This window comes from Rhodotorula toruloides (assembly GCF_000320785.1).
Source record: "Rhodotorula toruloides NP11 unplaced genomic scaffold Scaffold46, whole genome shotgun sequence".
NCBI lineage: Eukaryota > Fungi > Basidiomycota > Microbotryomycetes > Sporidiobolales > Sporidiobolaceae > Rhodotorula > Rhodotorula toruloides.
In genome coordinates, this window is record NW_015623006.1 from 1 (window position 1) to 23,244 (window position 23,244).

The 23,244-nt window shown below is 62.4% G+C and overlaps 10 protein-coding genes across 10 annotated transcripts; 4 read left to right on the forward strand and 6 right to left on the reverse strand.

Moving 5' to 3' along the window:
* On the reverse strand, positions 1–2,709 carry RHTO_06630 (clathrin-coated vesicle protein; the record flags this gene model as incomplete). The annotated part of the gene is made up of 7 exons (XM_016420290.1): positions 1–329; positions 392–1,434; positions 1,490–1,675; positions 1,756–1,931; positions 1,992–2,245; positions 2,304–2,377; positions 2,628–2,709. Coding segments are annotated over 7 exons (2,144 nt in total), but the record flags the coding sequence as incomplete, so codon positions are not given.
* A 764-nt stretch (positions 2,710–3,473) lies between these two features.
* RHTO_06631 (fatty acid hydroxylase superfamily protein) lies at positions 3,474–4,937 on the forward strand (the record flags this gene model as incomplete). The annotated part of the gene is made up of 6 exons (XM_016420291.1): positions 3,474–3,680; positions 3,742–3,940; positions 4,008–4,094; positions 4,172–4,267; positions 4,326–4,511; positions 4,573–4,937. 6 exons carry the CDS (start codon positions 3,474–3,476, stop codon positions 4,935–4,937), a joined length of 1,140 nt encoding a protein of 379 aa, XP_016269256.1.
* A 224-nt stretch (positions 4,938–5,161) lies between these two features.
* Positions 5,162–6,674, reverse strand: RHTO_06632 (UAA transporter family protein; the record flags this gene model as incomplete). Its single annotated transcript, XM_016420292.1, has 3 exons — positions 5,162–5,397; positions 5,452–5,923; positions 5,982–6,674. 3 exons carry the CDS (start codon positions 6,672–6,674, stop codon positions 5,162–5,164), a joined length of 1,401 nt encoding a protein of 466 aa, XP_016269257.1.
* Positions 6,675–6,971: 297 nt separating this feature from the next.
* Positions 6,972–8,217, forward strand: RHTO_06633 (ribosomal large subunit assembly and maintenance-related protein; the record flags this gene model as incomplete). Its single annotated transcript, XM_016420293.1, has 5 exons — positions 6,972–7,176; positions 7,243–7,535; positions 7,600–7,701; positions 7,787–7,988; positions 8,057–8,217. 5 exons carry the CDS (start codon positions 6,972–6,974, stop codon positions 8,215–8,217), a joined length of 963 nt encoding a protein of 320 aa, XP_016269258.1.
* Positions 8,218–8,446: 229 nt separating this feature from the next.
* Positions 8,447–9,361, reverse strand: RHTO_06634 (uncharacterized protein; the record flags this gene model as incomplete). Its single annotated transcript, XM_016420294.1, has 5 exons — positions 8,447–8,521; positions 8,576–9,052; positions 9,116–9,151; positions 9,208–9,276; positions 9,335–9,361. The coding sequence occupies 5 exons, from the start codon at positions 9,359–9,361 to the stop codon at positions 8,447–8,449; spliced, it is 684 nt and encodes a 227-aa protein (XP_016269259.1).
* A 1,143-nt stretch (positions 9,362–10,504) lies between these two features.
* Positions 10,505–11,795, forward strand: RHTO_06635 (dolichol-phosphate mannosyltransferase, glycosyltransferase family 2 protein; the record flags this gene model as incomplete). Its single annotated transcript, XM_016420295.1, has 3 exons — positions 10,505–10,969; positions 11,033–11,242; positions 11,325–11,795. The coding sequence occupies 3 exons, from the start codon at positions 10,505–10,507 to the stop codon at positions 11,793–11,795; spliced, it is 1,146 nt and encodes a 381-aa protein (XP_016269260.1).
* Positions 11,796–12,071: 276 nt separating this feature from the next.
* Positions 12,072–14,307, reverse strand: RHTO_06636 (MFS maltose transporter; the record flags this gene model as incomplete). The annotated part of the gene is made up of 10 exons (XM_016420296.1): positions 12,072–12,180; positions 12,246–12,442; positions 12,538–12,592; positions 12,651–12,892; positions 12,956–12,982; positions 13,049–13,396; positions 13,461–13,769; positions 13,826–13,912; positions 13,974–14,178; positions 14,300–14,307. The coding sequence occupies 10 exons, from the start codon at positions 14,305–14,307 to the stop codon at positions 12,072–12,074; spliced, it is 1,587 nt and encodes a 528-aa protein (XP_016269261.1).
* Positions 14,308–14,908: 601 nt separating this feature from the next.
* On the reverse strand, positions 14,909–17,765 carry RHTO_06637 (beta-glucosidase, glycoside hydrolase family 3 protein; the record flags this gene model as incomplete). The annotated part of the gene is made up of 6 exons (XM_016420297.1): positions 14,909–15,376; positions 15,433–15,511; positions 15,571–16,882; positions 16,939–17,168; positions 17,231–17,607; positions 17,676–17,765. 6 exons carry the CDS (start codon positions 17,763–17,765, stop codon positions 14,909–14,911), a joined length of 2,556 nt encoding a protein of 851 aa, XP_016269262.1.
* A 537-nt stretch (positions 17,766–18,302) lies between these two features.
* Positions 18,303–20,243, reverse strand: RHTO_06638 (Peptidoglycan-binding lysin domain containing protein, carbohydrate-Binding Module Family 50 protein; the record flags this gene model as incomplete). Its single annotated transcript, XM_016420298.1, has 3 exons — positions 18,303–19,505; positions 19,603–19,653; positions 19,737–20,243. The coding sequence occupies 3 exons, from the start codon at positions 20,241–20,243 to the stop codon at positions 18,303–18,305; spliced, it is 1,761 nt and encodes a 586-aa protein (XP_016269263.1).
* An 867-nt stretch (positions 20,244–21,110) lies between these two features.
* On the forward strand, positions 21,111–23,125 carry RHTO_06639 (nucleosome assembly protein 1-like 1; the record flags this gene model as incomplete). Its single annotated transcript, XM_016420299.1, has 6 exons — positions 21,111–21,177; positions 21,249–21,291; positions 21,481–21,587; positions 21,835–22,563; positions 22,665–22,950; positions 23,041–23,125. 6 exons carry the CDS (start codon positions 21,111–21,113, stop codon positions 23,123–23,125), a joined length of 1,317 nt encoding a protein of 438 aa, XP_016269264.1.
* Between the last annotated feature and the right edge of the window lie 119 nt (positions 23,126–23,244).

The window sequence follows — 23,244 nt, forward strand, 5'->3', positions numbered from 1 at the left end:
ATGAGCTTGAACAGCGCCTTGGACACGGCCGTCGGGTGGATCTGCTCGTCGTACCAGCGTCGTCGGAACACCGAAAGCCGGATCGCAGCGTTCAGCGCGCGCTGGACGTCGCCCTCGTCGACGTACATCTCGAGCAGCCGCGTCCACGCCTTGGCCGAGAACTTGAGGTCGAGCGCGCGCTGGAAGGCGTCCTTGGCCTCCTCGGGGTGGTACAGGCGCTCGGCGAGCTCGCCGAGGATCTCCCACTCGGTGCCGGTCTTGCGGTACGGGAGGTGCTGCGCCTTGAAGTGGGCGACTTCGGCACGCCAGATGGTGTAGACGCGGAGGTCCTGCAAGTCGTGAGATCAGCAACAGCAGTGCAATAGACAGAGGGACGTCATCGCCGGCCAACCTCGTAAAGGACCATGAAGAGGTTGTCGAGCCAACGCTCGCACAGCCGCTTGTTCTGGATGCCCGCGCCCCCTGACGCCTCCTGCTGCAGCGGCTTGTCCTCGGCGCCATTCGCCGCGTCGTCCTCGCGCTTCTCGTCCACCGACTTGCGCGCCATGACGGGCTTCTCCAACTCGCGCGCCTTCCTGCCCGCCTCGCTCTCCTCGAACCGCCGGAGCTCTTCCCGCTCGCGCTCGCCGTCCGACTCGGTCGACACCTTGATCGTCGGGATCGCAGGGCTCTCGTCGCCGCCGTCCGCCTCGTCGTTCTTCGCCTCCTCGCCGTTCACCACGATCGTTGGAACCGTGGCCCCCTCGACGCCATCCTTGATCGACGGCGCCTTCTCCGACCCCTCATCGTCCGTCGCAATCGCCAACGGCCCGAAACCCTCCTTGACATCCTCATCGTCTCCTCCCGCCGCCGCAGACGAACCATTCGGGTTGAGCGGCGACTCGGGCATGGGGTCCTGCGCGCGGTGCATGCGGTACTCCTCCTCCATGACAAACACCTGCGATCGGCATTTGAGCAGCTCGTCCCATCCGATGAGCGAGACGAGTTTCGCGAGGAGGACGTAGGCCTTCGCGAATGTGCCGCGGAGGGAGGGGGCGGGAAGGCGGAGGAGGGCGACGTCTGCGTCGTTCGAGTGAGAGGCGTTCTCCTCGTCGAGGATGCCGGAGGCGGCGATAAAGTCCTTGATCGGGAGGTGCGATTTCGCGGGCGTGGGCATGCGGTGGAGGTCCCGCTCGGCGTAGGTGAACATGGGGCATGAATTGAGCGTTAACAGAGCATCTGTGTAACGCCCAAGCCCCATGTTTACCTCCGTCAACTTTGCCCACGTCACGAACTCGCTCGGCGCGCAATTGACCGCCTGCTTGGCGAGCTTGAGAGCCCACTCGGTCTTGCCCTTCGAGAGGAGAAAGTCGCACTGGACGTGGAGGAGGGCGTAGGACTGAGGATGGTTCTGGATCGCCGACTGGAGGACTCGGACGGCCTTGACCTCCTCGTCTGCGGGCATTAACATCAGCTACACTACTCCTGCTTGATTCGGGAAAGCACCCACTCATGCCCAAGTAGCTCTGCGCCAACAAGCACGCGACCTCTCCCTCCTTAACGACCAGCTTCTCGAACAGGTTGACCGCGGGTCCGTACCGGAACGACTCGCCGAACCATCGCATGATGCCGCTCGTCAGGTGGTTCGAGACGACCGTCGCGACTTGGATCTCGGGCTCGGAGCCGAGTTGCCAGCCTGAACGGATTTGCCGAACGCAAACATCAGCTCAAGTTCGCCCGAAAGCGAAAACAGCCGAGACTATTTCGCGGACGCACCGTTGAAAAACGCCGCCTCTGCCGCCGCAACAAACTTGAGTTCTGCGTCGAGCGACGCGATCGGGTCGAGTTTGCGGAACCCGGCGAGGCGGTAGTTTGCGTCGTCGGCGTAGAGGATCGCGCGCAGCATGGCTGAGAGGTAGACTTCTTGCCAGATTTGCGGGGTCGCTTCGTGTCTGTGAGCGGCACCGAGTGAGCGACTGGAAGGAAAGCGCAAAGGAAAGGCGAAAACGCACCGCTCTCCTCGCACGTCAATCACATACGCCTCAACTCCCCCGGGAATCTTCACCTCCACCCTGACATCCACCCTCGAGAACGCATTGAACGAGCAGAACGCGCCGCCGCGGATTCGCCAGGGCGACTTTGCGCTCGACGAGCCGAAGAACCACGAGGGGGTCTCTTCGACGGTGTAGGTCAGGGAGTTGATGTAGGCGGCGAGGGAGGCGGAGGAGGAGGCGTCGACGCCGGAGACGTAGTGGTAGGAGCCGATCTGTCATGAAAGCAGTGTCAGCCTGCGTACGAAGACAAGAATTTCGGAGGAAACACACCTCCTTTTGCCCAGCCTTTCCGGTCGTCTTGATGATGTGGCAGAGATCAGGAGGGCCGAGTTCGCGGAAAGAGGCTGTTTCCAGGCCAAACGAAGCGAGGGTCAGTACAAAGAGGTCCGCACGTCGTCGCAAGAGGGTCGAGTGGTGGGGGTGAGACGGCGGCAACGAGGCAAGGGCGCTCGCTGGCGAGTTCGTGGTATCGACAAGTCCCGATACCACCATACGCGAGCCAGGCGAGCCCTCTTCGCACCATTCAACTCCCCCTCACCGTTCGGACCCCTTGCCCTCGTCGCGCTCAAGCGGTGAGAGAGCGCCAGAACTGACCGAGAGTCTCGGTGCGCGAGATCAAGCTCTCTCCGAGCTCGAGCTCGACAAACTCTGGCACGTCCTTGAGGTACTCGCCCATCGTTGCGAGTCGTTGTCCTCGTGCGTGGTGGTCGGCGGGGGAGAAGAGCGAGACTGGCTCAGACGGGCTGGCGGGTGGTTCAGGGAGCTTCGTACGAGTCGAGCGGTGACAGCGAGTGTCTCTGTGTCGCTCCCAGCCAGCGAGAGCGTGCGTCGTCGACTTCCAACCCTCGCTCGACCTCCTCGTCGACCTCGTTCCCCTCGTCCGCTCACTCACTCGTTCTGGCGGGCTGGACGAGTGTTGCACGGGACCATAGGGACTGTACAGCTCAACGGGGTCGCGTACAGCTCCGCCGCAGCCAGAACGACCCAGTTCTGGTACCTCTTGCTCCTCGTCCTTCAACTCGCCGTGTCGACAACGTTCTACGGGATTGGGCGTTATGAACGGCTCGCAACGGATTCGAGCAGGACGCGTACAACTCGGATGAAGCCGAACAAGCGGTCTCTTCGAGTTGTTGGCCGTTCAGAGCGCAATCTGCACCTCCTCGCCTGCTCGCTGGCTCATGGCGACTTCTCGAGGGACCGCAGGCGCTCTTTCAGCTCGCAGATGATCACGATCTGCGTACAGCGTGTTCGGTCGCGACAAGCGCGCGTGATCTGCCCCCAACCGACCAAGGCAACAGGGTCGCCGGGGACCAGCGGCGACCTCGCTTCTCGACTCGTCTCTCGCGCGCTGCTTCGCTGCTTGGCTTCTGCACTTCGTCTGCGAGCTCGTGGACCACTGTTTGCTACCAGAACGCCCCACTCCTTGCTTCGATCCATACGATGGCATCCCTAGCCGTCCTCGCGACAGGCATCTCGTCCGCCCCTCCCTCGCTCGACGCGAAACAGCGCAGGGACTCGTCCTCGTCCTCGTCTTCGGAGGAAAACGAGACACCCATCTCGTATGCTACCGACCCGTCGAAGCCGCCTGGGACGCCTGCGCCTCGCACGACGAGGCAGAAGGTCGACCGTCGACCGCCATCGACTTTCGTGCGTCCTTCCACGTCTCCCGCTTCCGTGACTCGACTGACACGTAATTGTCACCATGCAGTACCTCAAGCCCAAATCGGAGATGACCCTCGCCGAACGAATCTGCAACCTCGCGACCTGCCCGCCAGAGATGCACGAACTCAAGCCCGAGTCACTCGACCGCGGTCCGATCCCCACGCAGTCGGTCGTCAAGGAGAACCTGTACATCTTCTCGAGGGCGCTGGCGCCGTTGGCGGTGCAGCAGGCTAGTCATTCGCTCGGTGAGTCGAGCGTCGCCGAGTTGCCTTCGTGAGGGAATGAACTCATCGCCTCGTCTCGCCCGAACAGGCTTCCATTGGCCGGCGTGGTTGGCGTACCCGTTTTATGTCTGGGCGACCATGCATTTCGCGCTCCACTGGGTATCCCGGATCAACGGTGCGTCTCCTCATCGCCCTCCTTCTTGCGCAGTCGACTTCACCACGACCGAATGCTGACTCATCCGGCGCTCGCAGGCTACTGCGTCAAGCTCGGCACGTTCGACGAGAAGCAGATTGGTCGCGACCGGACGCCAGACAAGTCCGTCGGCCAACTCGCCTTTGGCATCACCGGTTCGTCCCGTCTCCCCCTCTCTCGGGCCTTGCCTCGCTGACGTCGCCCTTGTCGCAGCCTACATGGTCGCCCGCAGCGGCTTCATGTTCGTCCTCAAGTACGACCGCCAAGCCGACGTCCTCTTCGACTTTTCCTGGACGTACCCGCTCCGCCTCATGGCGTGGCAACTCGCGCTCGACTATGCGTTCTATTGCTACCACCGCGCTTCGCACGAGGTTGACGCGCTTTGGTTCATCCACAAGCGTGCGTTCCCCGACAGCCTTCTCAAGCTGGACTCGCGTGCTGATGAGGTTACGGCATACAGAACACCACACGACGAAGCACCCCACCGCAATCCTTGCCATCCTCGCCGAAGGGATCCAAGAATGCCTCGAAGTCTTCCTCATCCCGCTCTTCGCCACCGCCCTCATCCCGATGTCGTTCAGCGAGATGTGGGTCACCCTGATCTACACCCTCTACATCGAGATCCTCGGACACTCGGGCGTCAGGAGTCACTGGCGCCATACGTCGCTGTTTTGGCTCGACTGGTTCGGCGCGGGATTGGCGGTCGAGGATCACGATTTGCACCATCGGTTCGGCAAGTCGGGGAAGAACTATGGCAAGCAGTCGAGGTTGTGGGACGCGATCTTTGGTACGAAGGGCGAGAGGATCGAGACGTGGGGGATGTGAGCGGGCGGTTAAGGTCGCGGCGGGGACGTGTAGATAGAGTGTACTTGTCGTCACATCGAGCTGTAGAAGGCATTTTCCTTGCCATGTCCATACTATCGACTAACCTCGCGACTGAATCAAGCAAGGTAGCGGTGAGAAGCTCGCGAGAGGAACCGAAAGAACTGCCTTGATTCGCACAACATCCAAATGTACTGATGACCAAACACCCTCTACCCTCCTCGCATCTAATCCAAGAACCCCTTCTCCTTCCCCTCCGTCCCATCTCCATTCCCCGCCGGACTCCTTACCGGCAACCCCTCCCCTCCCAATCCCTCTTCCTCCTCCTTATCCCTCGCGTCGTATCGAGCGTAGAGGACCCCACCTGCGAGTGTGAGGCCGACGCCAAGGAAGTTCAGAGGCGAGAGGCGGAGGGAGAAGAAGAAGAGCGAGAAGAGGATTGTCGAGGCTTGGGCGGCGTGGGCTGCGCGAAGGAGCGCGGTTAGCGAGAGGAGAGGAAGAGGACAGCTGGACGCACTGGTGATGGAGAGTAAAGGCGGTCGAGTCTTCTTGTCCGCCGCCAGCCCCATCACCACCCCCGAGAAACTCAGTACCCCATTCAGCGCGACCATCGCCAGATGCGCGCTCGTAAACTCCTTACTCCTCACAAAGGTCCACAACCTCCTCGGTTCGCCATTCAGAACCGCAAACAACGCGCAGTGGAGCATCGAGAGGGGTGCTGTGCGCGCGAGGATATCGAGCGGGGCGAGGTGCATCCTTTCTTGGAGGAGTTGGGAGACGAGGAGGGATTTGGTCGTGAGGAGGAGGGCGGAGAGGATCAGGAGGACTGAGCCCGGGGAGAGCCAGGCTTCGTGGTGCGAGGTGAGGGAGACGCCGAGGAGGACCATGAGGAGCGAGGAGGAGGTGCGCAGCGTCGTGCGGTCGTGGAAGAAGATGACAGATAGAAGGAGGGTGAGGATGGGGGAAGCGGCGCGTAGGGAGACGTGGAACTACGCGCGGTACCGAGTTAGCGGGATGGACCGTAGCTCGACAAGGAGCAAAACTCACGGGAACGGGCACGAGTCGCAAGGCCAAGTTCGAGCACAGTATCTCGCACGAGAAGACCACCGCGACAGCCTGGACTATCCGCTCGTGCCGCTGCTTGACCTTGTACGGCCTGTACGCGCCGACTCGGGCAGCGAGGACGGTCCCTCCCGTCGCGCAGGCCATCTGCCACGCCGTGAGCGAGTACGTCAGGCCGTGGAAGAAGCCGCGCAGGAGATGTTTGTTCGAGAGTGTGGCCGAGACGGAGATGAGAAAGAAGGCGAGGAGAGAGGGATGGAGGGAGCGGAGGAAGGAGACGTAGGTCGAGGGGTGGGCGGCGGCGAGAGCGTAGTCTTGCACGGCGAGGGACAGTCGCCGCACGAGTGGTTCGTCCTGGCGCAGTACAAGCGGCGCAGGACTCTTCCGTCGAAAGATGCCACCGTTCGCAGAGTCCGCTCCAGGTGGAACGGCGAGTCTGCGGAGGGTAGGGCCGTTGGCGAGGACGGGGCTGGACGCGCGGCTGGTCGCGGTCGACGACGCAGGCGAGTTGGCCATCCTGACGCGCGTCTCTGTCGTGTAGGCGAGCTCCGTCGAGCTGGGAAGGGTGCCGTCTGCGAGCGGGGGTTCTCGGAGGGTAGTCGCGTTCCCTCGACTCGCCTGGTCCGCGCGGTGACCTGGATGGACTCCAACAGTCCCTGCCATCGTCCCCGCGTCCATCCTGTCCCGCCTGAAGCCGTTGTGAGTGAGAACGATGAGAAGTGGAGCCGGGCGAGGCGAGGCGCGTCGATGGTGAGCGATTGGACGTGGTTGGGCGGTTCGAACGAGTGTGTGCGGGGGTTTAGCGTCTGTGTGAACGCATTCCGATGGTCGGCAGCCCTCCAGGCGGGTGAGAGTGCGCGAGGTCGAGTGTATGTCCCCGTCGAGCTTCGAGCCCAAGCTGATGAGGAGGTTGTCGTCCACCACCACCCGCTGGCTGGCTCACGAGTGCTGCGAGGCTCACACAAGATTGCTACAATGGCACCCTCGACCCTCACGAAGCAGTCGCTCAAGCGCAAGCGCGCAGACGACGGAACCACCTCCCCCTCGACCCGCACCGACGCAGACAAGCCACAGCAGCCGTACAAGCAGCGTGTGCTCGTCACCAGCTCGAGGGGAATCTCCCAGAGGCAGAGGCACCTCATGACCGACTTGCTCGCACTCCTCCCGCACGCAAAGAAGGGTGCGCACTCGCTTCACCTCCCTCCTCGAGTCCGTACGCAAGCTGACAACGGCTCGAACCGCGCAGAGACCAAGCTCGAGGACAAGCACAACCTGCCGGCGATCAACGAACTCTGCTACCTCTCGTCGTGCAACAACGCCCTCTTCTTCGAGGCGCGCCGGCAACACAACGACCTGTACCTCTGGGCCGCCAAAGCCCCGAACGGGCCCTCGGTCCGCTTCCACGTCCTCAACTTGCACACCATGGACGAGATGAAGATGACCGGCAACTGCCTCAAGGGGAGCAGGCCCGTCGTCGTCTTTGACAAGCAGTTTGACGAGGAGCCGCACTGGAAACTCATCAAGGAGGTCCTCACCCATGTGCGTGCCGTTCCTTTTGACGTCCACATGCAGACGCTGACCTTGTGCGTCTCGCTGTGTGCAGATCTTTGCGGTCCCCAAGACGGCGCGGCGGGCAAAGCCGTTCATCGACCATGTCATCAACTTCTCGATCGCCGATGGCAAGATCTGGTTCCGCAACTACCAGGTGCGACCGACCGCAACATCACTCGTCCCGGAGGATCGCTCAGAACTGACGAAACCGGGTTCTCTGCCTTCGTGTCTTCGCACAGATCCTCGACACCCCCTCCACCGACGCCCTCTCTTCCACCACCTCCTCGACCTCGGCCCTCACCGACGTCCAAGCGAAGAAACTCGCCAAGAAGCAAGGAGCGCCTCACCTCTCGCTCTCGGAAGTCGGCCCCAGGTTCGTCCTGAACCCGGTCAAGATCTTCGAGGGGAGTTTCAACGGCGCGTGTTTGTACGAGAACAAGGGTGCGCTCGACCTTCCTTGTGCTCCCTCGAACCCCCGACGGAAATTGACAAGATTCGACCACACGCAGAATTCGTCCCCTCTTCGGCACGCTTTGCATCTACCAAGCTGGCTCGCGCCGCCAAGTACCGCGGACGCAAGGACCAGCAGGCCGTCTCGAAGAGTCGCAGGGAGGGGCTGCACGTTGGCGAGAGGGACGACCCGTTGGAGAAGAGGAGGGTGTTCGCGTGAGCAGGGAGCGGGAGAGGAAGGGAGGGAGGGGTTTTGTGTGTGCGTGTACCATTTATGCAACTTTTTCGCAGCTTTTCGCATCTCAGGGAGGAGCTTGTTGAGCGGATGTGAAGGCTGAGAAGGCCAGCGACAGTCGCCCTCGGCCGCCTGGCCGCCTAGCTTCGCTCGCTGCCGTCGCTCTCGTCTAACAAGGAGCGGCTTTGAGCTCTCAACTCGTTCAACCTTACGCCTACAGCTCCGGACTCGCACGCTTCTTGCCCTTGCGCCGCTTCTTTCTCTCCTTTTCCTTCTTCCCCTTCCGGACCTGCTCATACACACGTCAGCTCTCTCCTCTCGAACCCGCACACTCAAAACTCACCTTCTCCACCCCCTTCTCAGCCCCCAACGCCCTCCTCATCTCCCTCCTCATCCTCCCCTTCCTGCGCTCCACAATCCCCTCCTGCTTCTGCAACTTCAGCCGCGCTTCTTCGAGCTCCGATTCGAGGCGTGAGACGGTTGTGCGGAGTGGGGGGAGGCGGGACTCGGCGCGGGCTAGGAGTGAGGCGCGGTGGGAGATTGATGACCAGATGGAGGAGTTGGCGGAGGGAGAGGCGGCTGCGTCGGCGCCGGCATCGGCTTGGTCGTCTTCAGCGTCAGAGTCGGGGTTTGCGGGCTCAGGAGAGGCCGCGCGAGACGAGGCGCGGTCGGGCGACGCGGAGCGGGAGCGAGAGGTAGAGGCGGCGGAGGGAGCGGGTGAAGGGGACCGCTCGATGGAGGGCGAGGGCGTCGGCAGGATCTTCTTTTTGCGCTGCGGTGAGGAGAAAGGTGACGGCGCCTCCGCACGCCCGCGAGCAATCTGTGTGAGCGTATCAGTCTGAGGACGATAAGAGCGGTACAGAGCGAAGTCTGGTGAACACACAGGCGGATCTTCCACCTCGTCCTCGTCGTCGTTTCGCTGTTGGCGAGACTTGGTCAGCGGTGGGTCTGCGACGCAGGGAAGAGTGGGCGTACCGCTTCGCGCCTTGGGTTGCCCACCGCGGCGCTTCGATCGTAGGTACCGTCGACGAGGGTGATCCGAGGCTGTCAAAGGCGGTCAGTGCACACCCCCGCACGGCCCGAAGAGACGCGAGAGAGTCACCCAGAACCACATCGCCTTCCGTAGCATCTTTGGCGCCTTTCCGACCGTGCGCTCGCAGGTATGCGCACTCTGCAGCTTGACGCACCTCCAACGGTGCTCGCCGTCCTCCCCTTCTTCTTCCAGCTCGAATCGAATGACGAATTCGCATCCCTTCGCGCGCTGGTCGCATAAGAATGCGTCTGTCGAGGGGTTGCGAATCTTGGTTCGGAAGCAGGTTGAAATGAATCGCCCTCGCGCTCGACAGTATCGTCGCACGCATGCTTCCAGCGTGTGTAGGTGGCGGTTCTGCGTAATCAGATCGCCGGGTCGCAGAGTAGCAGGGTCGGGCGAGTCCTGCAGGACGTCCTGGTATCAGCGTGGCCTCTCGTCGCGCAAAGACTGCAGTTCCCCTACGTCCAGCATCTCGCTCAGTCCACGATACATCGCTTGTCGATGGCCTTTATGCAGCGAAATGTCGGCGCAGCCCGCTCCAATGCTTGTCACCTTCCAGCCGCTGCTCAGGTCCGTGACATCCTGCAAGCCGGCGGACATTAGGGACGTCGTGCACGGGTCTCCTGTCTTGCGCTCGTGTCGACATCGAAAGTGGAAGCGCGCGTGCGAATTCTTGACCCGAGCTGAGCCTGAGAACCCTGAGCGCAGCGTGGCGAGCTGTATCGCAAGCTGGAGGTCGGTCCATTCAGCCCAAACGGATCCATGCTGTGGCCAGTACTCGCGTAGAGCGGAGGTCATTCCAGCAGAGGTAGGGAGGGCAGGGAAAGCGAGAAGGAAGGGATGTGAGGAAAGGCCTGAGCGGCGATAGGGGTTGATCCCGCGTCGAAGCGAGGTTTGAGAGACGTCGTCGCCGCCAGTAGCGTTGCAAGCAGCAGTCTGAGCCTTCTCCCAGGCGCTGCGAACCCTTGTAACCGTCTGTTGCTCCTCCTCGACCCCGTCAAGTGATGAGGAAGCGGGAAGTGGGAGAAGTCGCGCAACCGCCGCCCCAGGACGTGTAAGCGTCTAGAACAGGTCTCCAGAGCACGTAGCAAGCCTCACAAGCCAGCTGGACAGTGTGGACGAGGGAGACGAGCGCGTCGACGTCGTCGGCGGTCCCGCTCGACGCGACTTGGCCTTGAACCGCTCACCCGCTCGCACACACTAGCTCGAGGGGCCTAGCGCTGCCATACAGACTGTCCAATGGCCCTGCTGAAGCGGACAGGCGCATCGCCGCTGACCCCGCAACGCCTCGCCGTCTTGTTCGCCTCGACGTTCTTCCTCTCGCTCATCTTCCTCCGCTCGTCCCCTTCCACGCTCTACGACCCCAAGACCTCGGCGCTCTACTCTCCCGCAGACCAGCCACCGAACGGTCCGCCCATACGCAACTCGATTGTCGTCCCCGCCTATCACGAGCGGGACAACCTCGCTCCGCTCGTCCGCGCCGTCTTTGCCGCCGTGCAGCACCCGAGCGAGACAGAGGTCGTCATTGTCGACGACAACTCGAGGGACGGGACGGTCGAGGAGGTCGAGCGGTTGAGACGGGAGGAAGGGTTCAACGTGGATGTGCTCGTTCGGACAAAGGAGAAGGGACTGAGTTCGGCGGTTCTGCGCGGCTTCGAGCGTGCAAGGGGAGAGAAAATGGTCGTGATGGACGCAGACTTGCAAGTGCGCCGGTACTCGCTCGTTTCGCCGCTGTACGCCCCGCTAACCTCTTCTCCGCTCGTACAGCACCCTCCAGCCGCCGTCCAGCCTCTCCTCGACTCCCTCACACCCGTCACCCCTCTCGCACTCGGCACGCGCTACGGCGAGGGCGTCTCGATGTCAGAAGGCTGGCCCCTGCATCGTCGGATCATCAGCTGGGGAGCCCGCGTCCTCGCAAGACCGCTCACGAGCGCGAGCGATCCAATGACTGGCTTCTTTGCCATCACTAAGGAGCAGGTGCGTTGCGAGGAGTCTGTCGCTGCTTTCCTTCGGTTCTGTCACTGACAAAGCTTCGTCGCCGGGCTTCCCTCTCGCTCAGTTCCGCCACTCGAAGCCCATCAACCCCTCCGGCTTCAAGATCGCCCTCGAGCTGCTCCTCAAATCACCCTCCTCTTTCTCCCTCCCCGAGATCCCCTACTCCTTCGGCCTGCGCACCTCAGGCTCCTCGAAACTCTCCTCGAAAATCATGGTCAAATACGTCGGCCAACTCGTCTCGCTCTACGTCTGGTCCTGGGGGATCTTCTTCCATCTCCTCCTTGCGGCGGGCGTGGTGGGCGTGGTTAAGGGCGCAGAGGTGCTGTGGAGGGAGAGGAAGAGGAGGGTCTCGAGGGGACGGGAGTTTCCGCTTGGTGGGTACCACCCTGATGCGGGCGTGCCGCCGTTGAGTCCGAAGGCGAAGGGGAGGAGTAGCACCGCGAGAGGGTTGACGGGCGCGGGAGGCGCGGGAGGAGGGTCGAGTTGGTTTGGAGCGGGAGGGGGAGACATTCTCGAGCGGAAGAGGTTCGTGTAGCTTAGCGAGGGCATCCAGGGACACGGCAGTACACAGCGTGATCGCACGGGCGGCGGGCGTGTGAGCTCAGGCCTTTGTCTCGCTCTTCTTGCTTTCCCGCCGTGCTTCGTCGCACGCTGTGCTTTCTTACCCGCTGCTCGCTTCGCCCTACTTGGGTTTGGACACGCAGTAACGACGCCCTGCATTTATACGACCGCTTTGACACAATTACAGCGTTTGCTTCAATGACAAGGAGCACAACCATCGAAGACCCGGATAGGAATACTGCCAACTCCCTCAGATGTGCCCGACAGTGCGACGGTCTTCCTCCGTCACGACGTACGACGAGAACTTGCGTGCGGGCAGGCGGAGACCGAACATGATGTCGAGTTCTTCGAACGAGCGGCTGCGTGTCGCGAGAGCAAGGTTAGCGGGCGCGAAGAGGAGCGCGAGAGACGGGTCTGAACGCACCCCTTTGTCTCTGGCAAGCGGAAGTATGTCCAGACCAGGAGGAACGCGGTAAAGCCTGCTGCGGGATAGGCCGCCTTGCCCTTCATGTTCCACGTCTGGAGCATGTAGGGCGAGAGGACGGTCGACGAGATGAAGAAGGTGTAGTAGACGCTGCGGGCGATGGCGAGCGTCTTGGCGCGGAGCTTGACGGCCGGGATCTATGAGAGGAGGAGGCGGAGGTGTCAGTACATTATGTCGACGGTCGTCCTAAGCCTTCTGCGCTGAAATTGCGTATGAGAGCGCGGCGACTGACCTCGGAGGCGACGGCGTAAGGGATCGGGCCCTGGGTCGATCCGTAGAAGAAGAACCTGCGACAAGCGAAGACATTAGCGGCTGTTAAGGAGGCGGAGGCGAGTGCCAACGCACCAGACTAGAAACAAGATAGCTTGCGCCCAGTGTCCCGACTGCGACTTGACAAAGTCGAGAGAGCCGACGAGGAGCATGATTGGCAGCATGAAGCACAAGCCACAGAGGATGATCGTCCGGCGACCGAGGCGCGCCTGGAGGAACCAACTGACGACGCCTCCAACGAATGCAATGGCGTACGAGCCGAGACCGAGCGCGAAAGCTTTGTCGGTAGGGAAGCCGGCGCGGGTGAAGAAGAAGGTCTGCGTCGAAGAGGAATTAGCTCGTTGAGCGCGTCAATGAGAAGGGAGATAATGCCGGCGCACCTGGTAGAACTGGACGACGTAGCCGACCTATCGAGCAAACCAAAGTTAGCTTCGAGCGAGCGTACGCGCAGGCGCGAGGGAAAGGAGTCGCACCAGACCCGGGCTCGTCCAAGCGATCGTCGCCAACTCGGTACGGCGCAAGTTGCTACCCTTGAACAAGTCAACGAACGATCCACCCGTGCGCATCTCCTGCTCGACCTTGTACGTCTCGTGAATATGCGCAACAAGCGCCTTCGAGTCGATATCGGGGTGAGGAGCGTGCAGGCGGTCCATCGCGACGGCTGCATCTTCGAGACGGCCTTTGCGGGCGAGCCAGTAGGGCGATTCGGGGGCCCAGCAGAGGGCGAGGGCGATAGGGAGGGGCGGGATGCAGATGAGAAGGAAGGGGAGCTTGTAAGTCCACACGCTCTTGTAGCTGATTGATGCCCTCAAGACGCCGGCCTGCAACGCGCACGCGATGGGTCAACATGCGTAGAAAGGGATGGGACAGACGAGCGGGACACACGGCGATGACATGCCCGATAACGAAGCAAAGGTTCACGTAGGAGGAGAGGTAACTCCGCAGGCTCGTCGGGACGACCTCGACGGCGTACGAGACGGCGCAGACGATGAATGCCCCCCACGGCAAGGCAGAGCACATGTTGCCGGCAAGGAGTTGCGCGAGGTCCTTGGAGAGGAAGATGAGCCACGAAAAGCCGAACGCCCAGACGAGGCCGCCGATCATGACCTTGCGGTATCCGAAGCGATCGATGAGCGGGGCGGCGACGAGGACGCCGATGATGGTCGCTGCGACGGTGCCGCTGCCGAGGGCGCTCTGCAAGTGACAGGGTCAGCAGTCATACGAGGCTAGGCTTCAGAAAAGGCCCTCACCTGCCATTCTGACGGGATCTGGTACTTGCCAGACTTGAGCTTCATGCCGTAGTCTTTCTGGAAAGGCGGCGCGGCGTAGAGCGAGTTCTGCGAGAGGAGGGAGGCTGGATGAGCGAGTGGAGGCGAAGGAAGCTGAGTGCGCACTCACGAGGAGGATAGTGTTGTACGACTCCATCATGACGGCGAGAGAGAGCACGACGCTCCAAGCGACGCCCTTGCGCCAGACGGAGAGCGCCTGACGGACGTTCAGCCCGCCGTCCGGAGCCTTCGCGACGGCGGTGTGTCCTTCCTCGACGAAGGACGAATCTTCGACTTGCTTCTCTTCCATCTTGTCGGTGTCGGACTTGGAGTCGCTGCGGATGAGGGTATGGAGAGGATGGAATTGAAGCCGTTCGGCGGAAGTAAGGAGGGGACAAGGACGAGGAATTCGCAAGGTCAATATGATGCGATGATTGACGACGAAAGGGTACGCACAAAGACATGGAAGGGAGAGTGAGAGGGGAGTCGAGCGAGCGGATGAGGCTGGGAGGGAAGTGCGGAGGAGGAGGAAGACGTGCGATGAGGGCAGCGGGGGCCCAGGAAGAACTGCGGCGGAGGCTCGCGTGTTGTCGCCGGTGCAATCTAGCGGCGTACGGCCCTTGAACAGCAGGAGGAGGCGTGCGAGGTGGGCATGGCACAGTCGGCGGACGAGCGGCGGAGCAGCAACAGACGGGCCGGTGCAGACTCGCTCGGATAGACTGACCCGGTATCGAGGTTGACCACGCAGGCGCCCACGTCCAGCCAGTCAGCCGGGCGAGGCGAGCGGACCCTTTCCAGGAGGGCGGCGCGAGAATTGGACCGGCGACAGCGAGCCGGTGCAGGTACGCCGACGTCCCCCTGCTCGAGAGCCCATTAGAAGGCTAAACCGATGTGTGCGAGCAAGTAAGCGGAAGGTGGTCGCGAAGGACGAAGAGCAGAGGAGACAGAGTCGAACAGCAAGCGACTCTTAAAGGGAGCAGCGCACGACAAGGTTGCCTGGTGTTCCGAGACACGACAGTAGAGTGCTACAGCTGCTTGCACGGAACCCAACGAGAGGTGAGCGAACTACAGCCCGTTCCAGCGGATCTCCTGCTCGAGGTGCACGACACCCTCGAGCTTGACATCCTCCTCCGCCGCACTCGTCGCAACGAGAACTCGGTACGCTCCAGCCGGAGCGACCCACGACACGACCGACTCGTCCCAGTACGAGAACGCCTCCCTCGAGAGATCGACGACGACCTCCTTCGACTCGCCGGCGCTGAGCGACACCTTGCGGAACGCCTTGAGCTCCTTGACGGGCGAGGTGATGCGCGAGCCGTCCGACGGAGTCGAGATGTAGACCTGCGCGACTTCCGCGCCGTCGCGCTCGCCGGTGTTGGCGACGCGGAACGAGACGGCGAAGTCGCCTAGCGACGAGGGCGGAGAGAGCTCGAGCGAGTCGAAGGCGAAGGTTGTGTACGAGAGGCCGAAGCCGAAGGGGAAGGCGGGAGAGAGCTTGAGACGGTCGTAGTGTCGGTAGCCGACGTAGATGCCCTAGCAGGACGTTCACTGTCAGCTTGCAACAGTGCGATACGACTCGTGTAACGCACCTCGCCGTAGAAGACCTTTCCGGGCGTGTCGGAAGTGATGCCGAACGAGTTGAAGGATGGGTTGTCTTCAAGGCGGACGCTGCGGAGCAAAGAGTCAGTCGTCGTCAGCCAGGAGACACTGAGCGAGTGGATACGCACGGAAAAGTGAGCGGGAGCCTGCCAGCGGCGCAGACTTTGCCGAAGAGGACGTCGGCAAGCCCGTTCCCAAGTTCATTGCCGCCGAAGAAGGTGTGGACGAGCGTCGACGCCTCGTTGACCCAGGGGAACTCGACCGGCGTGCCCGACTGGTTGACGACAATCGTGTTGGGCTGCGCGCGCAAGACAGCGCGGACAAGCTCGTCCGTCTCGCCTGGGTTCCGCATATTCTTCCTGTCGAACCCTTCCGACTCCCAGTCCGGGTTCGTGCCGACGACGACGATGGCGACGTCGCCGTTCGAGGCGAGGTCGACCGCTTCCTCGCGCATCGCTTCGGGTGTTGCCTTCGGAAAAGCGCCGAGGCGGAACGACGCCTTGAACGAGAAGGGACTCGGGCCGAATGCCTCGGGGTCGGCATAGCCGTGCAATTCGAGTTGATATGACCGCCCAGCCTCGAGGTCGATGTCGCCGCAGACTTCGGTCGAGCCCATCGTGAAGAAGAGGTCGCCAGGCGTCGGATTCGTGTTGTCCACGACGCGCTGGCCGTCGACGAAGAGGATTGCTCCGCCAATCGAGCCGAGACCGAACGTCCATGGGCCAGAGACGTCGGGCGTGAACGTTGCGGTGTAGCGAGTCGAGACGTGCATCCCAAGCTTCTCCCAGGGGATGGTGCCGATGAGGAATGCGTTCGATGTCGCCGTCTCGATCGAGTAGTTGGCCTGCTTCGGTGCAGTGTCGGCACGAGTAAACCAGTGCGGAGGAGGCGTGGTCGAGTAGAAGTCGATGCGGGCGTTCGAGAGGTACGGGTCGCAGAGGGGGACGTAGCGGAACGAGGCGACGCCGATGGCGTGGTCGACAGACGCAGCGCCGACCTCTGTCGCTGCCGAGGCGATCGCTTCGAAGGGCGAGACGACCCAAGAGGCATTGAGCGAGGCGGACCCGCCGCCGGAAGGAAACGCGAGTTTGGCGTTCGAGCCGATGACGGCGACCTTCTTGCCTGCGAGCGTCGCTGGTCCGAGCGGGAGCAGGTTCGAGTCGTTCTTCAGGACGACCGTCGCGTTCGCCGCCGCCTCGCGCAGAAGAGCCCGGAGTTCAGGCGTGTCGACTTTGGTTTCGCCGCCGTAGAAGGGGATGCCGCTGTCGATGGCGTACTTGACCATCTCGAGGACGGTGCGGACTCGTGCGTCGATGTCGTTCATTGTGAGCTTGCCGGCGCCGAGTACGCGAGCGACGTTGGAAACGTTCCGCATGACTGGAGGGCCGGGCATCTCGACGTCCAAGCCAGCCTTGATCGACTCTTCGACCGAGTAGACGCCTGCGGAGCGATATCTCAGCACGTAGCAAAGAGCACAGTCATGGAACGAAACACACCCGTCCAGTCGCTCATGACCAAGCCCTTCCATCCCCACTCGCCTCGCAGGATTCCGTCAAGCAAGTTCCTGTCCTCAGAGCAGTGGAGGCCGTTGAGCCGGTTGTAAGCGGTCATGAAAGCCTTGGGCTTCGAGTGCTTGACGGCGAGGCGGAAGGGCTCGAGGTAGATCTCGCGGAGGGCGCGCTGCGAGACTTCCGAGGACGACGAGAAGCGCTCAAACTCTTGGTCGCTGCAAGGGACGGCGAACGGTGTCAGCGAGGCGTAAGATGTTGTAGATGACGGAGAACTGACTTGGCCACAAAATGCTTAATCGTTGCGGCGACGTTCTTGGATTGAACGCCATTGATGTACGCTGCCGCAACGAGACCGCTGAGCGTCGGATCCTCCGCATAGCTCTCGAACCCGCGTCCACCGAGCGGCGAGCGCTGAGTATTGACAGTCGGTCCAAGGAGGACATGCGCAGACTTGGCGATACATTCGTCGCCGAGCGCCTCACCCACTCGCTGAACCATCTCGACGTCAAAGGAGGCTGCGAGTCCCGTGCCGCATGGGAAGCAGGAGCTGGGGACGCCGTTGAAGAAGTTGCGCCCGCGGACACCGTTGGGACCGTCCGAGGTGCGAACGGAGGGGATGCCCTTCTCCGGCACGTCTTCGAAGGTCCAAAAGTCCTGCGTGCGACACGGAGCTCGTCAGCATCGTTGACTGCACGAAGCGAACCCGCGCGAAAGAGACGCACCTTGCCTCCAAGCAGCTTCAGCTTCTCCGCGAGCGAGAGCTCCGCGAGCTTCTTGTCGACGTCGAACGTGACGAACTTGTGTGATACCATCGCTCGTCGTGGTGTGCTGTGATGTAGCGAGTCGTAGCTAGCCAGGGAGCGCGAGCTAGGCGAGTGGGGCGGACCCCGAAGCGGTCGCGCAGAGAATGGCCCGGTGTCGAGGGGCGGTCGGGCTGTGCGGTGCGGCGCACAAGCTCATCGGCCGGAGCGGGAACACCGCTGCGCCCGGTTGCACGCCATTCGAAGCTGCGGAAGCGCCATGCCAGCCGTCCGCCGGTGAAGTACCGGCGAGGGCGAGGTGGGCACGACTGCGGCGTTGAAGGCGGGCGAGCGAGTGGGCTGGCTCGCTCCTGAAGGCGAGAGGAAGAGCAGCAGAAGCGCCGGCGACGGATGTTGTACGGTGCGAGCGAGCAGAGGCGGAGGGGAAGGAGTTGAGGGAGGAGGAGGCGGAAGTGGTCAAGCTGTTCTCAAGCGAGTTTGTGGACTGGACGTGGTCATCCTAGAGTCAATAGAGCGCTGTTGCGATGCGAGGAGACACGAACCGAGAGAAGAAGCTATGGCTACAGGAAGTCCTGCTCTCCTCGTCATCTATCGCAGCCCAAACGTATCCCTCACGTCTCCCCTCGCTCTGCCTGCCGCACTCCCACCTGTACCGTTCGCGCTCACACCGTCTAAAATCGTGCCGCGCCTGCTCCACGTCTCCGCGTCCTCGAGCCCAACAATCCCATTCACTCCCTTCTTCCCCTTCGCTCTCCGACCCGTTCCCGCACTCGCCTCACTCACAGCCGCAAAGTAATCCCCCGCGCCTCCACCACCTGACGCACCGAAAGCCTCGTCCTCCTCCGCTCCGAAATCGAGCAGACCCCAGCCAGACTTTCTCCTCCTCCCCCGCTCCGACGCCGGACTAGGCGGGAGGCGGATTGCAGACTTGGAAGTGGAGGAAGAGGACGAAGTGAGGTATTTGTCGAGACCGAGTGAGGAGAGGGACGAGGTGAGTGAGTTGGTGAGCGGGCCGAAGAAGAGGGATTCGGGTGCCGGTTTGGACGGTTTTGAGTGTGGTCGAGCGGTTGGAGGGGGCTTTTTGGGAGAGGAAGGATGGGAGGTAGGCGCGGGGAAGAAGGCGAGGTCCGAGGCTGGAAGTCGGGCGATCCGTAGCGTGCGTTTCGCCAGAGCCGACTCGGCGCTGGGTGAGGCAGAGCTAGGCGAAGAAGGCGGTTCGGGAGAGAAAGAAGTTGATGGTGTCGTCGCTGATGCCGAAGTCGAGAACGAGGGAGAGACGGTACGAGAAACGATCTCTTCGATCGAGAGCGGTCGGTCGTCTTCGATTGATGGTCGTGCAGAGACTGTCGCCGTAGGCGCAGTGACAGTCCCAAATGATGAAGGACCCGCGAGGACGGGCGCGACGATGTCAGGCGTGAGAGGCGGCTGCGTCGCCGTGACCTCTTCCTCCCACACGCTCAAGAACTCGTTCTCCGCCGCTCCATTCCGCCCAAACCCTCCATCGACATCGATCAGACCAGTACCAATCGGACTCGCCCTCCTCGCCAGCGGACTAACCACCTCCCCCTCCCTCCTCTCCCTCTCCGCCGCATCGCCCAACCTCCCTCGCTCAAGTCCTGCCCGAGCCCGTTTCTCCCAGACGGTAAGGTCGCCGTTCTCTTCACGCGCTATTCGCTCGACGCCAAAGGAGGAGGAAGGGAGGTTGCAGAGGTCGAGGGGGATGAGGAGGTCGGAGCGGAGGAAGAGCGGGTCCGAGGGCCAGAGGCGGTTCGAGGTGCGGAGCGCTTGGGGCTGCGAGCGTATGGATGTCAGTCGCGGGCTCGTACGGGGAGAGACAGTGCCGCTCATTGAGAAGCGGTGCACGGTCAAAGAAGCGGGCGCGACTGACCGTGATGCCGTACTGGAGCGAGATGGAAGCAAAGGTGTCGGTCTTTTGGACCTGGGCGACGGTAACTGCCTCTATCAGTATCTCAAGCGACTCGGGAGCCGCTCAGCACCGCACGGAAGCTCCGCCGAACGCACCTTGTGTACGATCACCTCGCGTTCTTTCGACCCTCCCGCTCCGTTCGTCCGCACATACTCTCTCGCCTTTCCCTTCCCCTTCTTGTCCGTCTTCAGATCGTAGCCTTCGCCTCGCCCGTCGTCGCTCGCAGCCCGCACACCGTCCAACACGCCCAACGCATCGTTCGTCGCCCGTCTCAGCGAAGGCCTCGTCACATCCGGCTCGACCATTCCGCTCACCGAGCTCTGCGCAGTGACAGAGGATGTCGCAGCCGCGCTCTCCACCTCAGCGAGGGTCGTCGGGTGCGGAAGCGGCGAGCGTCGACTCCTGATCCCCCCTCCTCCTCCGCTGGGACCCGCTCCGTTCGGCGTCGAAGCGCGCGAGACGAGTAAAGGGGATGGTGGGCGTGAGACGGTTGGCGAGACGAGGAGGGACGAGGACGAGGCGGTCGGAGGAGGGTCCGTGTGGGGTTGGATGAGAGGGTGGCTCGTGGGAGTTGACGAGCGAGAGGGGCGGGTGGCGGTCATCGTCTGGAGCTGTGAAGCATCCCACTTCAGCTGGAAAGAGCCGAGTTGAGCGAGAAGTGAGGAAGTGAGGACGGCAAAGGGTGAGGAGGAGAAGGTTGGCCAAGCACCACTCACAGCCAGCGAGCTGCTGGCATGCTAGGCTGCTTGATCGCTTGCTGGAGGAGCTGGGAACGCTGCCAAGTCACCCGCACCGCCGTACATCGAGTACTCGCTCCCCTCGCCCACCCCTCGCCATCCTGTCGCTTCGCTCACGGCTATGGGCTCGCGGTGGATTGTCGAGGTATTCTGTGGCAGCCGTTGAGGCTCAAGCTGGACAACGGAGTGAACCGGTTCGACGATGGCGGTGCCAGCTCTCGTTTCCTCCTCCTTCACCTCCCCGAAGCTGCGTTCTGCGGTCGCCTCTTCACTCGCTGGCTTCATCCGAGCCTTAAACGTCAACGACTGATGATGCTCCGACTGCATTGCCTTACCTGCTCGACCGTGGTGGGCTGGGCGCACAAAGTGGATCCCGCGGTGGCCCTCTCGTCTCTTTCGCCTCGTCTCCTCGTCAGGTGGGCTTCCACGCGTCTCCTTTGGGGCACCAACGTCGCTTAGATTGCCAATATTCATTCTTCACGCGATCCGGCGTTGTCGAGAACGCCCGGGAGCGACAGTCCTCCTCATCGAGCAAAAGAAAGCGGTTCCTCGACGCCGCATTGTCGCGGGACGAGTGGGCCTGCACTGTAGTCCATCAGTACACTCTCCTGCACGCAATGGACGCTGGATCTACCTCATCTGCGCTGGTTTGCCTGTCGTCGCCCCCTTCCCCTCCTCACGCCTCGCTCTTCCCTTCGCCTCTCTTCACCGCTCCCCTCTCCCGCTCCAGCCATGGCTCAGAACATCCCGACCGACCCTTCGCGCCTCGGACCCGGCGGCGACGTCGCCCCGACTCCCCGTGAGCGCTCGTCTCCGCCCCGCCTCTCCCAAGCTCACCCAGCTGACCGCTCACGCCCTCCCGCGCCGCAGAGAACACGCCTGCCGTGCACACCTTGACTGGCAGCATGATCTCGTGAGTCTGAACCTGGTCTCGCTCGTCCAGGAGGCGAGAGAGCGGGTCTTCCCTCTGCCCCCAATGGTGTCCCCATCTCGCGTCATGTGCACCCGCTCGCACACGTCTAGCAGGGCTCGCTAGCATCTCGTTACGCGTGGATCAGTCGTACTGACTCATACCGGACAATCCCGGATCCGTTGCGAGCAGCCGCCCCCAGATCCCGGCCACCCTGGGTGAGGAGGACGAGGGCGTCGAGACCATCGGCAGCCGCGACGCTCAGGGCCTCGGCGCGCTCGCTGGGAACCCTGCTTTCGGTGCGTACAGTCCGTCTGAGCAGCGTGAAGACGAGATCGTGCTGACTTGGGTTTCGTTTCCCCCTCCTCGCTCTCTCCGCCCAACGTTCCGCCTCGTCCTTCCTCGACATCCCGTTCGATAACGCTCTTGCGATGCCCATCCGACTCTGCCAATGCTGATCACGGCGCCCCACTCGATCCACGCATCCTTCGCACCTTCGGTTCCCCCCCTTCACCTCTCCCCCCGCTTTGCCCTTCGGTTCAACAGCCTCGCTCGTCCAGAACCGCCTCTCGGGCCTGATCGGCCGCTCGTCGGGCTACGTCGAGTCTCTCCCTCCCGCGATCCAGTACCGCCTGACCGCGCTCAAGGGCGTCCAACGCGACCACTCTGCCCTCGAGGCCGAGTTCCAGAAGGAGATCTTTGAGCTCGAGAAGCGGTTCGCGGAAAAGTACCGCCCCTTGTACGAGCGTCGTCGTGCGATCATTGAGGGCGCGGACGAGCCCAAGGAGGACGAGATCGAGAAGGGCGTCAAGGTTGAGGAGGAGGAGGACGAGGACGACTTTGAGGACGAGGACGAGGACGAGGACGAGGAGGATGAGGGCGCGCACAAGAAGCAGCACGGCGTCAAGCCCACGGCCGAAGAGCTCGCCTCGGCGCCCAAGGGTATCCCCGAGTTCTGGCTCACCGCGCTCAAGAACCACCTCGGCTTGTCGGAGCTCATCACCGAGCGCGACGAGGAGGCTCTCAAGCACCTCGTCGACATCCGCGTCACCTACCCCGAGGGCGGCAAGAGCGGCTTCACCCTCGTCTTTGAGTTTGGTCAGGGCGCCCAGGAGTTCTTCGAGAACAAGAACCTCGAGAAGACGTACTACTACCAGGACGAGGTTGGCTACGAGGGCGACTTTGTCTACTCGCATGCCGAGGGAACCCAGATCCAGTGGAAGGAGGGCAAGGATTTGACCGTCAAGATCGAGACAAAGAAGCAGCGGAACAAGAGTGAGTTTTTTTCTCGCCGTGTCCTACGCGACTGCCGGAGCGACTGCCGACCGAATTCGCGCGAGCTGTGGCTGACTGACCCCGATTCGCCGCACCCGCAGACACGAACCAGACCCGGATCGTCAAGAAGGTCGTTCCTACCGAGTCGTTCTTCACATTCTTCAACCCGCCCAAGCCTCCCTCGGAAGACGACGACGACGACGCGTCGATCGCGTCCGACCTCGAGGAGAAGCTCGAGCTCGACTACCAGATCGGCGAGGACCTCAAGGAGCGCGTCGTGCCCCGCGCCATCGACTTCTTCACCGGCAAGGCTCTCCGGTTCGGACAGGAGGCCGACTTTGACAGCGAGGACTACGACGACGAGTTTGACGACGAGGACGACGACGAGTGCGTCTCGCTTTCTCCGTTTCACGCTCCCCTTCTCGGGTTCTGACCAAGCGCGCTGACGGCCGACAGGTACTGAACGTGTTTCTGCAGTGAGGAGGGCGGCCGCGCACCTGTCCCGCCGATGGGCAACACTCCTGGATCGCACCAGGAGCCGTCCGAGTGCAAGCAGCAGTAAACCTCTGGTCTCCTTACGTTCTTTCGCCCCTCGTGCATCGCTTTCGTTTTGGTTGCCTTGGCTCCCCCTCCCTTCTCTCTTGTGGGACTTGCCGGCGTCGTTTGAGCGGCGGACGGTGT